At 40.0% G+C, this 17,693-nt stretch overlaps 1 protein-coding gene across 5 annotated transcripts in view; it reads left to right on the forward strand.

Annotated features, from left to right (window-relative positions):
• The window catches only part of LOC122059842, a 127,834-nt gene that overhangs the window by 1,079 nt on the left and 109,062 nt on the right, over positions 1 to 17,693 (forward strand). For all 5 annotated transcript variants that reach the window (XM_042622879.1, XM_042622880.1, XM_042622878.1 and 2 more), the window contains exons 2-4: positions 11,723 to 11,781; positions 11,859 to 11,990; positions 12,490 to 12,630. In XM_042622879.1, the coding sequence (XP_042478813.1) occupies positions 11,723 to 11,781; positions 11,859 to 11,990; positions 12,490 to 12,630 (332 nt within the window). The remainder of the gene's footprint in view (positions 1 to 11,722; positions 11,782 to 11,858; positions 11,991 to 12,489; positions 12,631 to 17,693) is intronic.

Raw genomic sequence — 17,693 nt, forward strand, 5'->3', positions numbered from 1 at the left:
TCAAGATTGTTAGAATTCTTTTCCCTTAAAATTTTGTTCTACAAGAACCCTAAGTATTGTCTCTATAGTAGACAGCAGAATGGGTAATCATGATCCAGGGAGGCCTTGCCAGGCCTTTTCTTAATATATATTCTATATGATAAAGGAAGCCAGAGAAAATCTGCAAGGTCCCTATTCAGTCAGGCATCCAGATTCAATTTCAGAGTCAAATGTATTTCCTAGTCCATACCTTGGAACATCAAATCAGGTACTCACACAGTAAATACGAATGCTCTCATATAGTTAGTAATCTGTTACTGGAAATTGGTCCTAACAAGCCACTATAGGTGCCTCTAGAAATCTTATATCAAACCCTGGTTTTACAGATCAAAGTTTACGTTATCTGTCAGATTTTTTTTTTCTGGGTGTGAATACATTGGCATAAGATTGAGTTATTGTACATGTATTATCTGATATTGTTTCCACAAGCAGTTGCAGAAAAATTGGAGAAGATGAAAATACTGCTGCAGTGTAAACATTCTCCATAAAATACTGGCATTATCACACAACACAACTGCATTTTCAGGACTAGTCTAGCCTGTTAGATAATGTATTTATTATGATAAATTATACCTGTATTTAACTAGAAAAATCATCTACAAAAAGGCTGTTGAGAAGTGCTGGAATGTTTTGTAATGATACTTTTTCTGTCAAGGGGTTATTTGTAGTTCTTCATAAGTGTTGTCTTTAGGTTCCATTAGGGTTATTGTCCTTATTTGTAATTACACACAGTTTATATTATAAATAAACATGCTTCCCTAGTGATTACTCTAATCCAGTCTAGCCATACGGACGGCCTTTTCTTCATTTCTTCCTTTCTTCTATGCTACACTGATAATTACCTATTCCTATCTTGTCATATGGTGTCCTAGCTAGTAGGTCAGGTGTTCGATCTCTGGTAAGTGCGAGGGGTTTGTGTTATATGTTGTTGTGCCCCTACGCTTTGTGTTCACTTGGTGCCACATGTAGAGCCATGTGTCTTTGTGTGTGAATGTGGTCCTGCACGTGCCAAGGTGGGGGGGGGGGTGTTGGTGTTTGATGATATACATTGTTGTGGCCCTTACTTAACAACTCGAGCTTTTGGGAAAAGCTGTTGTAACATGGTACCAGAGCAGGTTTGATCAGTGGGTTGCAAGTTGCAACTGTTTCTTCTCTCTGCTGTTTTGAGATTTCCTTTTAGGGTTATTCATTGTGGTGTGAAGCCACCTATTGCTGCTCTGTTCTCATTTAGTTCATGATGTAGTTCCTTGTTGAATCAATATGAAAACTAGGGTTTATTATGTTAAAGAAGATCCAGTGCATGAAGATGTATTATGTATACCCTGCTGAACCTGTTTTCTCTGAGTTCGATATCTGAGATACATCTTATCTTGCGGTACTGGTGTCTGTCATTGCTGCTGAAATTTAGCCGTAACTTCTACGTTTGTGGCTTTCTTTTACACCCTGCAGTTGCCCTGTAATGGGGTTTTCTGAAATAAGAAATTTGGGGCTGCTATTTTGGGATGTCCTCTCTCTTTCTTATCTGCTTTCCTTGATGCTATTTTGTTTTGTTCTTTTTCTTTCCTCCCTATTTACTGCTGTTCACTTAGTGGTTAATATTGGTGTTCTGTTTTTGGTGTTAGTTACAGTTGCACAGTATCAGGTTTATCTCCCATATCGCTCATCTTTTCACCTTGAGATTTGGTGTTAATAACTACCCCTAGGGGGAATCCAACCTGTGAAGTTTGGTAGCAAAAGCCTACATGGTTTGTGGTTAACCACTTGAGTTGCTGAACTGGTTCCTTCTACCACCAGATGCAGTTTCAGAACATCATTTCTCCCTTGCTACTTGATTTTTCTAGTTGCAGTTGGTTGCATTTGGAAGGTCTTTGAGTGATGGCCTTGACCCTAAAATTTCAACTCAAACAGGCTTGGTATGAGGGAGTTCTTCCAATTGAAGTCCATTCTGGTCTACCACTGCTGCTCCCCATTTGAAGGTTGAAGACAGTCCAATTTGTAGTTTGCTTTCCAAACCCTTATTTTTTTTCCCAATATTACCCTTGCTTTTGTTTGTCATTCAATTTATGTCTATTAAATGGTTTCATTCCAAGTTTATCTTTGCCCTTTATTTAGTACCTTGCTCATCCCTCTCCCCTACCTTCCTAAGTTATCTTGAGATTCTGGTTGATTATGTTCTGCTACTCCCCCTTGCAAATTTGAAATATATACAATTCTGCTATTGCCTTTCTACTATTGACAATTGTGCACTTGGGTAGACCCATAGTAAACCTTGTTGTTGTTATTAGATGTTATGTATGTCTTTATTTCTTGTACCCATTTTGAACATTGCCCTGCTCCGACATTTTTGGTGGCGACCTGAAGGAGAAATCTTGTGGGGTCTTTGATGGTAGCAGAGGGCTTGGGCCTCTCATCACTGATCTCGTATGGGGTGTGGTGACGCAGCTTCTGCAGTATGGTATGACCCAACCCGATGGATCGACCCATATCTTTTGTATCGTATATTAGTAGCATTTTCACCTTTTCACTTGTATAAGGGCTTCTATATGTGAATGTATAAATAGGAGGCATGGGGTCTATTTTCGACCTTGAATCTCCTTCTCTCTCTCTCTTTGTCTCTTATAGGTTTGAGAGTCACTGTCTCACTCTTTCATCATGGTATCAGAGTAGGCTTGACTTGACTCTTAAACACAGTACCAATTAAAGCCTGTGATTTTTTTATTTTTATCATACCCATGATTTTCTTCTAAAGCCCTACAGTGAACATATCTATGATATTTTGCAACTGAAGCCTTGAAGCAGAGGAATGGCAGCTGAAGTTACACCAAAGGATGGTATTCAAGTTGAAAATCAAGGTTAGAGTACCTTAAACTCCAGAAGTTACAATCTTGTGATGATGATCACCATAGTGAAACTTAATGGGAGGAATTATCTTGAGTGGGCTCAATCCGTTAAGATGCTTGTTGGGAGTGGAAGGTTGATGGGATATATTAGTGGCAAAGTGAAGGAGCCAAAAAAGGGGGATTCTTCCTATGATGATTGGGAGAGTCTTAATCTCACAGTGATGGTAAGGATTAAATTTCAGTATGGGTCGGCCAAAATTACGATATATATCGGAGGGTATCATTTCATATCGGAGATACGCTAAAGATACACACATAAATGGAAAGGGAACATTTTTTATGCACTTTTGCATAAAAAAATGTTAAAAAAGCTATATATAACATGTATTACGCATAAACACTAAATTGAGAGTATCGCACTAAGAATCCAAGGTTTGTAGTTGTCCTATAAATGTAAAATCCTTTTTACCAACCTTGATTTCCACTTTAGTTAGAGAGAAAAATGGTTGGCTGCAATTTTGGACAAAACTCCTTAAAAAAATTGTGTTTTTTTTAAAAATGATTCATCTTGGCCATTATATGACCGTACCACACCGTATCGGTATGTATCGCACCGTATCGATACGTATCATACCGTATCGATATGTATGGGTAGATACATATTGATATGTACCAAAATGTATATTTCACCTCGATTTTTTATTTTCCATAGAGTATCAGTTCTTATTGTATCAGTGTGTATAAGTGGTGTATTGGTGCTTATTGATGTGTATCGTAGGTTACGTATCGATACAAAAGGTTTTAAAAATTCCATGTATCGTATTGGTGAGGGCCGGTACGGATATACATCGGCCGATATGGTACGATACATACCGATACTTTAAACCATGAGTAATGGGATGGTTACTTCATTCCATGGGTAGCATATGGACGGCCTTTTCTTTGATTCTTCCCTTCTTCCTTTTTTGTTAAAATATGTACTTAAGGGTGCCGCAGGGGCATTTTTGACTTTTCCGACTTTTCCCCCTCTAGTCGGATGGAGGGGGCATACTTGTATTTTTTGTTTTCTCTTTATTATAAATTGGTTTGACTGATCTCAAGCATTCAGCTCTAATATTGCTGTTAACTGGTATCAGAGCCTCCAAATCTGATTTATGTTTTCATCCTCCCTCTCTTCTTTCTCTCTCCTATTGCAACCCTCTATCACCTCCCATTTACCACCCTCTCTTCTTCCTTTGTCTCTCTAATTCCTAATAGGGCAGCACTAATGAGGTGATTCTTCGATGAGAAGTCATAAAAAATCATCGAATAGGCTAGAACCTCTCTTCCATATGCCTTGACCAACAATGCCCCTTTCCCCTCCAACGGCCCAACCACCGTTACCTCCTCTCCCCCCAACGATAACCTCCCCCCCTCCCGACGGCCACTCATCATGCCCCTATCCAACACCCTCCCCCTCTCCTTTTTCCCAACAACCTTCTTCTGCACTCCGTTCCTGGAGTATAGTTGTCTCCTCCTCCACTCCTCCTACTGCTAGCCATACCCTCTTCTTTCAAACTACCTACAACTCCTCCCCCATTGGCCTTTATCCACATGGCCTTCTAGATTTAGAGATTCAGAAATGGAATAATTGTGTTGTAGGCTCTTTTCTGGGCAGCAGACCTCCATTCTCCATTGTGAAAACCTCCCTTTTGAATCAATGGAAACCTGCTTGCTCCCTATCCACGTATATGCTTGACAACGGGGCCTTCATCTTTAACTTTGACTCTAACTCCGATAAAGCTATTGCCAATCGACGGAGGACCTTAGTATGTTGGGAAGAAGCTTATTGTTTTGAGGTAATGGGACACTCGCACATTGTTCAATAGAACCGAGCCCTCCTCCATCCCTCTTTGGGTTGTCTTCCCCAACCTCCCCCTTCATTTTTGTTGTGTAAAGGGCCTCAGCCTAGTTGGTTCCCTCATCGGCAAACCCCTATACTTCAACAAATGCACTAAAACCATGGACATACTTTTGCAAGAAAATTTATTGAAGTGGAAGCAGATCATGTCCTCCAATGCTTGGTTATAATCATGGATGGAGAAGGCCACTCCTATATCCAATAAGTCAAGTATGACTGGCTGCCCCCATCCTGTTTGTTTTGTAAATGTTTTGGGCATAAGACTGCGTTGTGTGAGAAATTCCCATCTACTGATCAAGCTCCCACTTGCGCTCAAGCTCCCAACAATAATCATACTCTTATCATTGATTACTCTCAGTATGCCATCTTTAAGGAACAAAACACCAAAAGAAACAGGAAAAATAGATATCGACACGCCCAAACGACGACATCTGCTTCTGCTCCTCACGTAATAGAGTCATCGCACCTTCAGACCTCTGGTCCTCTACCGATGCCATTAACCGTTGGTCCCAATCCTTTCTTGATCCTGGATATATTAGACCCTGTTGATGGAATTGTTCATCCACCTCCCAACTAGCACGCCATTGCTACTTCCTAGGTTCTTCCTCGAGAGTCCTCTCTCCCTCTGGATTGCTAGGCTGGACACTCGTTGCTCTTAGATCCGTCACTTGATACCCCTAAATCCTTCCTCCTTTGCTTCCTCTCCCTGCTTCTGCTGCCTCTCCTACCAGCACTCAGTCTACGATCCTTAACCCCATTTCTTCAACCCTTAACCCCCTTATCCCAACCAGTTGAACCAGACCATTTCTAAACCACCCTTTATTCTATTGAACCAATTCCTTCCGGTCCAATTGTTAAACAAATTTTCCAAATACCCATCGGACCACCCATTATACTTGGTTAACCTTTATAACCCATCTCATTCTTTTACCCATCCAAATCCACCCAACCCTTTACTTGACCCGACTATCCATACCCTTCCTACCAACCCTCAACCCGACCCATTTAACCCTAACCTTCCTAAACCGTAGCTCTCATTTTCTTCACTCGACGCTGATACTCATTGCTCGAATACTGTTGGTCACCTCCTTTGCCTGACGTTGTCGTTTACTACCATTTCCAATTGCTCCACTCATTTCACTCGTCGACCGTCACTGTTATTTTCGCTTTGCTAAGCTCGATGGCTTTGCCTTCTGCTACTGTTCCAGCCTTAGACAACTGCCCAGTTGTTGAGGATACTTCAATCCTCTACTTTGCATCTCTACTGGCCTTAGAAGGCCTTTTTGCTACCTGCATCAACTTGGGTACCAGCTCTTGCCTGATTTCGTCGGCCTTTGAAGGCCTTGCCAACCCTTCTTCATTGCTGGCTCCCGTGCCTCTATTGGCCTTGGAAGGCCTCTCTGATACCTGCACCAGCTCGAACACAAGCTCCCCCTTGATTTCGTCGGCCTCTGAAGGCCTTTCCAAACCTTCTTCACTGCTGCCCTGCTCCTTAGGGTCCACTCGAGACACCTCTGATGGTTCCCGACCTTGCTAGGACATCATCGACATTGTAAAGCCCATATCTCCCTCTTATGATCCTCTTCGGCAACTGAACAGAATCAACCATATAGCTACTAATGGAAATTCTATCTGCACTAGTTCTCTTGCTTTGCATAGTTTTCAACAAGCCTCTCTAGTTGACTTATTGGATGAGATGCCTTCTGTCCCACTGATGAACCTCATCCATAATCCCATCTCCCTGCCCATCACCAACAACATAGCCTCCACTTCCATCCATAGAAAACAAAGTAAAAAATCCTCCATCACCACTAAATCCACATCCACACCCATTGTCTCCCCTGTCATTAGTTATAGCCGTCGGCCTCCCTCCACCCAGGGTCCCCCCACCCCATGACCCCCTAGCTTGTCCAAACGTTCGATGCCCATCCCTGTTTCCTAATGATTCCATGGACCAATTGGAATATTCGAGGTCTTAATTCCTCGGCCAAACAAGCTGATATCAGATCCCGTATTAGCTCCTCAAAGTCGAACCTTTGTTGTCTTTTGGAAACTCATGTCCTGGAGGCCAATGCCTCCTGGATTGCCCCTCTTGGTCCTTTGCTTTTAACTACCTCCACAGCTTTAATGGGAGAATTTGGATTCTTTGAGACCCCTCCTTCCTGAGCATCTCTATTTAATCCTCCTCTGCCCAAGCCATCCACATCTCTATCTCCTATCATTCTGGTCCCTTCATCTGCTTTTGCTCAATCATTTATGCTTATAATTGGGCCTCTCTTAGGCTTCCCCTTTGGTTTGATCTGCTCTCATTTGCCCCCTCACGGGATCCAGGCCTTGGGGAATTGTAGGAGACTTCAATGTAATCCACTTCAGTTATGAAAAGCATGGGTGAAAACCCATTAATTCCCAGGTAGTTGATTCTTTCAATGACTGCATTGATGATCTTAATGTCACCTATCCCAAATGGTCACGAGTCATGCTTACTTGGGGCAATAGAAGATCAGGCAATCTTTGGGTGGCTTGTAAGCTTGATAGGGCCCTTGTCAATGAAACTTGGCTTGACTCTTATCCCTCTTCGCATGCCTGCTTTGACCTTCCTGGGATTTCAGACCATAGTCCCATCTCCATCCATATCCTCCCCTTCCGCTCCTTTGGTCCTAAGCCTTTCAAGTTCTTTGTTATGTGGATCTCCCACCTCGATTTTCACCCTTTAGTCTATAGTGCTTGGAACATTCCCACTCCTCGCTCCCTCTCATTTCTCTTGGCATTTGTCGAAAAGCTCAAGAATGTGAAAGTTACCCTAAAGCTTTGGAATTCTTCCACCTTTGGGAACATCTCTCGGGTTCCCTCCTGTTGAGACAAGCTTCACTTCATTCAATCCAGACTCCAGTATGATCTCCTTAACCTTGTTCTGGCTGAGGAAGAGAAAGCTGCTGCTACTGATTTATCATTGGTTTTGGATCAAGAAGAAAGCTTCCTCCGTTAGAAAGCCCTCATCAAATGGGTTGATTTGGGTGACTCTAATTCTGTTTATTTCCATCGCTCTCTCAAAACTAGGAATAATGCCAACACTATCCCTAAGCTTATCTCCTCTGGAATTGATCTATATTCCCCGATCTCATCAAGTTGGTAGCCGTCTCACTTTCAGGGCTCTTTTGTCCTCCCCCATCCCCCCAAACCTCCTCAATAAGTTTGTCACTGATGAGTTTCTCCTTTTCCTCAAGTTCATTCTCAATGAGGAGGAAATCTTATCGGCCATCCTATTCCATAAGGCCAATAAAGCCCCAGGTCCCGATGGCATCAATATAGATTTCTTCTCCGCCTATTGGAATATCATCTGCAACAACCTCATTCTTGCGGTTCTTAGTTTCATTTATAACCCTAACCAAATCAGTGGGATCAACCGCACTTTCTTTTGTGTCATCCCTAAAAAGGAAGGTGCGGTTTCTATGAATGACTTCAGAACTATTTCTCTTTGGAATCTCCTTTACAAGTTTATTGCCAATCCCTTGTTAGTGTCACACCCTACCTCAAATTAGGCTAAGGTATGCGGAACTGGATACTTTAGCCGTACCAGTCAGCCTGAACCACCAGGATCTAATGTAGCGATGAACTTACACAAGTACAAAATCTTCTACCAAATCAGAGTATGTATATAAGGAAAAATTTATATTTTACATAACCCATGGTGATCAAATCCAAATGATAAATAATAATTATAGACACAATTGAATTATAACTCATAATTACCATAATATAATCACATCTGACAAGCATAATAATTAAATCTTAAAGCAAAGGAAATCTCAGTACTCCACCACATGTCTCATTGACACAACCTCATAACCATTGTCGAGTCTCGATCCACTTTAGCTCAAGTTCCACCATCTAAAAATATAAATCCACGAGGGGTGAGCTTTACAAGCCCAGTGAGGGATGAGCATGCAATCACACACAACATCATGGTGCCAACACACTCACAGTAATATCTACAGACGCATAACCATATGATCTATTTTGTTTATAAATATCCATTCTAGTTACTAAGTCTTAATATATGGGTCTAGCTATAAGCAACGTAGGTGGTATCCCCTTCCTAGTACGTCGAGCCTCAGAGATACAAGCTAGTTGCGAGCAGAAGTCAGCCAGTCTTGGAAAGAATCTTAGTCCCCTGGCCAACCCCTAGAAAGTAACAGCTATGGTTTTGGAAAGGACCTCGGTCCCCCATGCTGTTCGACAGTCATGTGTACAGTACGTCATACCATGCTGTGCCCTCTTAGGATACAGTACGTCGTATCTGGGGGTAGTAGTCCTCTGCGACCAACCACCGAGTGGGATTAGCCAATACCTTACCCTTATTGGCAAAGAGTTATAGCACTAAGATGTGATCCTAACCATATGCATCTACATGCATCCATAACATTCATAGCATCCAATCACACATCCGTGGTCATAACTGTAACACTGATCTCTGAGCCCACGGTATTGAAAAGAACCTCGGTCGCACCGTGCCTCAGACTGTCAATATTACAACCATCACCTCACAACTACCATACTATGCATCCACAAAATCATGCAACCTGTGAAATATATAGTTGTATATAAAATAAATCCATAACACAGTGTTCATCACATTCCACATGAGCATGTATAATTGAAAATATCAAAACACTTCGTAAAACAAATCAAACACCCACTCACCTTGATATCCGAATTTAATGCCCTTTTCGCTGAGTTCCCGTCCACGTGTATCTTTTCCGAGTATCTTAGGTGCCTAATCAAACAATTAATATTTTAGGTTAGTTTTAGTATTCACTGTCCAAGGACAACCCAACTTCCTAAACTCCTATTGAATTCCCTTACCGGAATCCAAACCAACAGTCGGATAGAGGCACTAATTCTTGACCAGCATTTCTCCTAACAACTTACCTACTTAACCAACTTGGCTCCCTAACCCCTATGTAGGTCACTAACCTTATCCACACAATCTCGGGTTTCCTATTTGTTTAAACAGACCAAGCCACATAGTACAAAGGTCAACAGACACCCACCGAAGGCAACCTGTGGGTTATCATAGACCTCAGCTGACTGGGCTGATTCCCAATGCAGTCTTCTTCCTCGTTGTACTATTTTTTGTAAAGGGGTATAGTCTTACACTCCCTATGTAAATTCCCTAACTATGGCAGAGTCCTCTCAGCCAATTTAGTGATGGGTTTAGGCTCTGGAATCCATACCACAGTCATCTTTATAGGGCTAAGTTTCACTAAGTACGTATCTGTAGGCCCCACCCTTGTACAGGGTGCACCTAGACCCAACCAAAAACCATAGGTCTCTAAAACTCCAATTGGCAAGTATAGCCTGGCCCAACCAGCTGGCCAATCGAGCCTGCTGGAGCCCATTTTCCGCAGAATCCAATTCTGCCATTGCTACTGCTGTACACTGTAAGCACAAAAATTGATTCCCTTCTAGCCTAATTGGTCTACCCTTGTATGGAGAGTCTTATATGCTTATGTGGGCAGCATACTGACCCACCTCTAGGAGTAGATTAGCTAACCTGGGTATCTACACATTCCAATTTCAGAAATTCCAGGATTTAGATGGGAATTTAGGTGTTTTAGCACAATTGAATCAATTCCCCCTCTTAAACACCAAAATAGAACTGTAATGATCAGGTTATAGTCACCAACATCCCATGCTATCTCCAATTGAGCTCCATACTTGATTTTTCTGAAAAGAATTTTTGATCAACACCTTCAAAAATCCAATTTTAATCCAATTTAAATTCTGATTTTGTTCTACTGCAGAATTCAAGATTCATTTATGTGTTTTGGCCAAAATTGTTTTTCAGTTATTTTTACGCTGAAATTTAATGATCACGTGCTTAAAATCCCAAATATGGAGGGGTAAGATAGTCATTTGCTTTGTAATTGGAAATCCAAACACCTAGCTCCCTCTTTTTCAGTCCAAAGTGGAGAAAGAGAGTTATAAGGAGATGGGTGATGGGAACATCTGTCCACCCATTTCTTAAAAAAACCATTTTACACTTAGGGATACAAAACTATTTCTCACAAAAAACCAACTTTCTCAAGTAGTTACCAAACCATTTTTATGTTTTAATAAAAAATGGTTTCATTAATGATTTTTTGTTAAATAGTTAAAAATCAAAAGGAAAAATGATACCAAAGAGGGCCTTCATGCAACTACATGTAATTATTTTTTTTTACATGCAGTTTCTCTTAGTTTCTGTCTCTCCTTTTAAAGGGAGGGAAGAAAACGGTACAAAAAGTGTCAGCTAAAGTGGGCATGCAGGTCATAATCTATTGTGGGTATTGCCAAAGAATGGCATACAGAATGTCCTTGATACACAAAGGGGATGGGTAGGGGAGAAATCATAGAGGAAAGCTTCCAATCTTGGTGTGATAAAGTCAGGGCTTCACGTGGCCACCGGGGGGTGCGGGGTAGAGATGTTGGGTATGGTGCTTCTTGTCCCTGAGGACAATTTTTATGTGTGGATTTGTGGGTTTGGTCCTTTCCCTTCTTTCTTTGGAGTGGTTGAGTTGCAGCGTCATGTCGGTGGTGGTGGAGGCCTTTCATCAGACTTTTGGCATTAGCACTCCTTCCAAGGTCTTCCCTAAAGATTTTTACTTTTCTTTCTTCCTTTCTCTTGAACATAATTGTTTTAATTTCAAGTTTGGGTTTATACTACTGGTAATAGTTTCAATTTTGTGTGTCTTTTCATTCACATTATTATATGAACTAGCTGTCCTTTAAAGTAGCTCAAGAATTCTGATGATTTGTGATGATTATGGCTTCCATATTAGTCCAAAACTATATTTATCTTACCATTTGAACTGACCATAATCTTGACCTATTTATTGTTAATTGATTTCCTTATCACCAACATTTAAATTTATTTAATAAGATGATGATCTATGTGATGCAGATTCTCTTATATTGGATGGAATAGATGTCACTGGGTATCCGATCTTTCATGATGCGAAGGTTCGCTATTTTGTCCTGCATCATGGCTTGCATGTCATCATTTTCTGCCATTAAGACATTAAGCTTTGTGAAGGCAGGTGCAAAAGGCTATTGCATTTGCAAGGAATGCTCACCAGGGCCAGTCAAGGAAAACAGGAGACCCATATTTAAGTCACTGTATACATACAGGAAGAATCTTAGCATCTTTGGTTCCAGCAAGTGGAAAACGAGTAAATTTCTTTCATTCACTTGAATTTGAATTGTTGCAGTTAAAGAAATATTTAGATGCTTTTATTACTTTTAAAGTTGTGTGTCCCATTCTTCCTTCTGATGGCTGAGGTGTGATGCATCTGTGAAGGAATCTATTCCATATTTTTTATGAATGAATCAGATCACCCATTTTAGCCACCTATTGGATGTGTTAACATTGATTTTTCAGAGATGCTGAATACTTAACCTCAACTAAATTCAACTCAGCTAAGCATTATCCCATCTAAATGGGGTAGGCCATACCTTGCCATCAACTATATTAAAATCCATACTTCTTATTAACCCATCCATGAATGACAAATTATGGTGTCTCTTGACTGATTGATTATGATGGGCAGTTATTATTGTCTATTAAGAAGGACCATTGAAGCCTCTTATTGTCTGAGGTGATGTTTAGGCAAATAGCAGTTGTCTATCTCCTTATGTTCCCTTTCTTTGATATTTCATGTTCTGCTGCAGGCTATAGATACTGTTGTAGCAGGGATTCTTCATGATGTGATTGATGACACATGTGAAACTCTGCACAGTATAGAAGAGGAATTTGATGCTGATGTAGCAAAGGTGGTAGCTGGTGTTTCCAGGCTGAGTTACATTAATCAGGTAATTTTACTGGTATTTGGTATTTCCAGAGTTTTTCTTTCTTCCCCCCCCCTCCCCCTTTTTTATGTGCCTTTTTTGCTAAATGAGGGATGAAACTGCAATGTTAATTTGTACAACTAGATAAGTTGTATTGTTTTCCACTTTTGAGTATGGGTTCCTTTACATATTTTCATTTTTGCCTTTTTTTTTTTTTTTTTTGGTTCAAATAATGTCTAGGTGAATTTAATTATGGATATTTTTCTTATTAATCTTCAGAAGTAGGGTGCTTTTGGAAAACATGTGGAACGGGATCCTTTAAATTTTAGTTTTGCATAACCTTTCAAAGCAGTTCTTTATCCACATTAGTGTGATTGCTAAATATTAGTACAGTATAGATATTGCTTCATTTATTGGAGTCTGAAATGACTACATTTCTAAAATATTTATTGGCAATCAAGTGATGATCCTAGGTGACTCCATCTTATATATTTCAACTGCTATATTAAACCTAACCGTAAAACTATTTCTGAACACAACAAAAACTCATACGTTTTGTTAGAAGTCTATTGCGAGAAGGAAGGAGGAGTCATCGCCAGCTGTCTAGTGCAAGCCACGACTACCCCCTTGGGGTGTTATGGTCCTATTAGGACTTGAGTTAATAGAATTTAGTTTTGCTTCCTATTTTATGCTTTCCTATTCCTAGTAGATTATGTGTAATAGTTAGTCTATTTAATGAATGAAGGAGACAGCCCCAATCTCATCTATTGTGACTCCCAAGGTTCCACCATCGCAACTCTCTCTCTCTCTCTTTTCTCTTCTCTTCTCTTGACATGGTAACAGAGCTTGATCCCTAAACAAACTAAATCAATCTCTGCCATCACTGTACCACTAGTAACAGCCCCTTCCTCTCTTATTTGGCTGTTCCTGGTTTTTCCCAAGGGTTCCATGATTTTTTAGACGGGTTGATTTCATCCCCTGAATTGCTGATTTTTGAATGGAGGTTTGATTGATCATGATCAATTATAATGTCTTGAAGGATCAACTCAGGGTATGTTGTGAGTAATTGCTGGTTGGATTTTATGGTTTGTAGATTGAATTGCTCAAGTTGGAGAAGTCGATCATAGCTTTTAGGGTTTTGGCTCCCTGTCAAAATCAGTTTTGGCCATATCTCTCAAGTTTGGTATCTGTTTGAAAAGTCCTTTTGGGGTTTTATTCAGCATCGTATCAGGGACATTCAGTGCAAATTTGAGCATCATTGGAGTGCTACACACCCAACCGCTGGTATTCTTCTTTTTCACCTAAATTAAGGTTTTGGGATCTCAGTCGATTCTTCTCTGGTTGTTGATTTGGTGGAGTTTTATCTGGATATTTGATTAGTTCTCCTATTAATATTGGTTGGTTACATAAGATCAATCAATTATGTGATCTAAAACCCTTATAAGGAGGTTAGATCTATTTTTCTTAGTTTCACTATATGTGGATCGATTGTTTGGGTCTTATATGATATCTATTACTCTCTTTTCATCATTGGCTATAGCTGAGGGTTTGAATATTGTAACTGAGGTGATATCCTCATCCTCTCATAGGATTACAGAGAAGAAGCTTGTAGGAGTTGCCAATTTTCAGCAATGGAAGAAAATTGTGCAGTTGGTTTTGACTGGTCGTGACCAGCATGGTTATCTTACAAAGGTGAAGTTTGCTATTGATATTACGTGGGATACAGTTGATGTACATATTTAGGGATAGCTGTTGAACTTGATGGATAACTCTATAATTGATGTACATATTATCTGAATATTTTGTATTCTGGACAGAACAATCTCTCTCACATTTATGAGTTATCTCAGGATTTATATCGGGTTAATTAGAAGGGTTGACCTGTGACTCAGTACTTTGTTGATTTCAAGAGGATGTATGAGGAGCTGAACTTTCTACTTCCTGTTAGTGGTAATGTATAGAAGATGCAGAACCAGCGAGAATAGCTCGTAGTTATTAGTTTTTTGGGTCGTTTTGGACCAAAGTATGATGCCGTCATATTTTAGGTTCTTAGAGGTGACAAAGTGGCATCTCTTGCAAATACTTTTTCTCGAGTTTTACGGGTAGCTCGAGAGTATTCTCATGACCCTGTACCTGCACCAGTGGATAGCTCCACTCTCGTGTCTCAAATTCATAATCGAGGTGGGGTATGTAGTATTGGCAATGGAGGCGGTAAGGGTCAACCTTTTGGTAATTCCAACACTTAAGATAGTTCAGGGATTGCACGAACATACCACCATTTTGGTAAACAAGGACATATCTAATGCTTTTGCTGGAAACTTCATGGCGACCCCCTTTGAAGCAGTTTTCTAATTCAGCAGCAGTTATTGAGGCTTCTCAGCCTTCTTAGCTTGGACAATTTGAAGGGCAAATGGTAAAGATGACAGATGAAGAATTTGCACGGTATGCTCAGTTTTAAACTCAGTCTCCTCAGCCTTCCACTGCTACTTTTGTCCAGACAATTAATCCTAATGTATGTTTTTCCCATCTTCTCGACCCTAGATAATTGATTCAAGAGCATCAGATCATATGTCTAGTGTGTCAGGTATATTTTCATATTTTCAAGAGTCTTCTGCTATTGTCGCATTGGCTAATGGGTTTGTTGTGAAAGTTAAAGGTACTTGAAATATTCATCTTAACTCTTCTTTGTCGCTATCGTCTGTTCTTCAATTACCAAATTTTTCTATTTATCTTTTATTTTTAAGTTAACTCAAGCTGACAATTGTTTCGTAACTTTTTCTCTTGATTCATGTGCTTTTTAGGACCTTATGACGAAGAAGACGATTGGTAGAGGTCGTAGAGTTGGGGGGTTTTATCTTCTTGAAGACAATTCTTCTTCTGTTACATTCTCAAGTATTCTTAGCCCACCCTCATCAGATCTGTTGTCAACTTTGTCATCCGTCTCTGTAAAGTTTATAGAAACTTGATTCTCGTTTTTGTTTTATTTCTATTTTAGAATGAGAGTCTTGTCAGTTTGGGAAGATTCATTATGTGAGCTATTCCCCCATAGTTAATAAAAGGTCTGCGCACCCTTTTTCTTTGGTTCATTTAGATGTATGGGGTCGTCATCCCATTACTTCTACGTTGGGTTTTAGGTATTTTGTCACTTTTGTTGATGATTCCATAGTTACGAGGATTTATTTGATGAAGAATCGTTTTGAGTTTTTTACTGTTTTTTGTGTATTTGTGGCTGGAATTCAGAATCTGTTTAATATATATGTCAAGATTTTATGAAGTGATAATGCCAAGGAATAATTTTCTGGTCCTTTTTCTCAGTTCATATCTAGTTGTGGGGTGAATGTGTGATACATCAGTCTTCCTGCTCAGACACGCCCCAACCAACTGGTGTTGCTGAGATGAAAAATAGACATTTGATGGAGGTTTCTAGGTCCTCTTTGTTTGAAATGAAGGTGTCCAAATATTTCTGGTCTGATGTAGTATTAACTACATCTATCTTATTAATTAAATGCCTTCTTATGTGTTACAGGGTGCTATTCCTCATTCTTTGTTGTTTCCATCTGATCCTTTGTTTATTCTTCCTTGTATTTTTGGTTGTGCTTGTTTTATTTGTGGTTCTTAAGTTTGTCTCGAATTCTTGACCCGTTTTGAAGATTGACCCGATCCGACATATTTTGGTAGCCCCCGCGGTATGGTTCGACCGGATCGACCGCGACCCGATGGGTCGAACCGCTATTTGGAGTATATATATATATATATATATAATGTACTGTTGCTTGTTGAGATTCATTGTATTCTAGGGTTTTCACGAAGCTAGGGTTTCAGGGCGAGTTCTTCCTCGCCGCTGCTAGGGTGTAATCCTTCTTCTGCATAGTGAATCATCTTCTTCTTCGCCCGAGGACGTAGCACACCACCCTGGTGTGTGAACCTCGTTAAATCTCTGTGTCGTACGGATCTATTGTCTTTCTTTATTCGTGTTTCTTGGTGTTTGATCTAACAATGGTCATCATCCAAGATTGTCAAATCTGGATCCTTGTGCTCTTAAGTGTTATCTTTTTAGGTTATTTAAGTACGTAGAAAGGTTATCGTTGTTGTTGCCTTACACTTCAAAATTATTTCGTTACTGTTTATGTTCATTTCTTTGAATCTGTGTCTTATCTGGATTAGTCCATTGTTGTTTCTGAACTGGATGATGATCTTCCTTTATACGGTGTGAAAACACTTTTTCGTAGGATACCATAGATGCAATGTTGTCATTACTACCACCATTAGTGGTGCCACCACCACCTCTGGTAGTACCACCACCACTAGTTGGTCTGCTAGTCTATAATTGTCGTCCTCGTGAAGCATTGGTACCCCTACCTTTATGGTTCCTACCTTGTCATCTTCGTCTATGGTTTTTTATCCAGGTAATTCTCTTTTTGATATTGATATTCCTATTGCACAGCATAAGGGTGTTCGGAGTTGTACCCAGCATCCCATTTCCAACTTTGGTTTTTATTCTGGTTTGTCATCCTCTTTTCATTCTTGTTAGACCACTTTGTCTAGTCATCATGTTTTTAAGTCTGTTACAGAGGTATTATCTAGTCCTGGTTGGAGGATTGCTATGAAAGAGAAGTTACAGGCTTTGGATGAAAATCATAATTGGGATCTTGTTCCGTTACCTCATAGAAAACATGCTATTGGTTGTTGCTGGGTTTATGTGTTAGAATATTTGTATTAGGGGTACATTAGGAATTGTCTTATTTTAAGATGCCCTTGTATGTAATTTCTAACATTTCTCTTATTTCTCTTTCACCTCCCTTAGGGAGGAATATGTAATTCCCTAAATATTATTTGAATCTAATATAGGTGAATGAGTTAAGAGCTCATTCATGTTTTGCCCTCATCTCTCTTTCTCCTTGGTCTTTAATCTTACTCTTCTCAACTTCCAACTTGGTAATGAGCAACAAGGAGTTTGAGAGTTGACTAAGGTTCCAGCCTCTCATTCATTGAGTCTCTTATGGAACCCTAGAAAATAAAGGGATCCAATAGAGGCTATAACATGTAAAGAAATTCAACAAGGTGACCTAATGGAGCTTTAGAAGCAT

This window comes from Macadamia integrifolia, chromosome 13, assembly GCF_013358625.1.
Source record: "Macadamia integrifolia cultivar HAES 741 chromosome 13, SCU_Mint_v3, whole genome shotgun sequence".
In the NCBI taxonomy this organism is placed as follows: domain Eukaryota; kingdom Viridiplantae; phylum Streptophyta; class Magnoliopsida; order Proteales; family Proteaceae; genus Macadamia; species Macadamia integrifolia.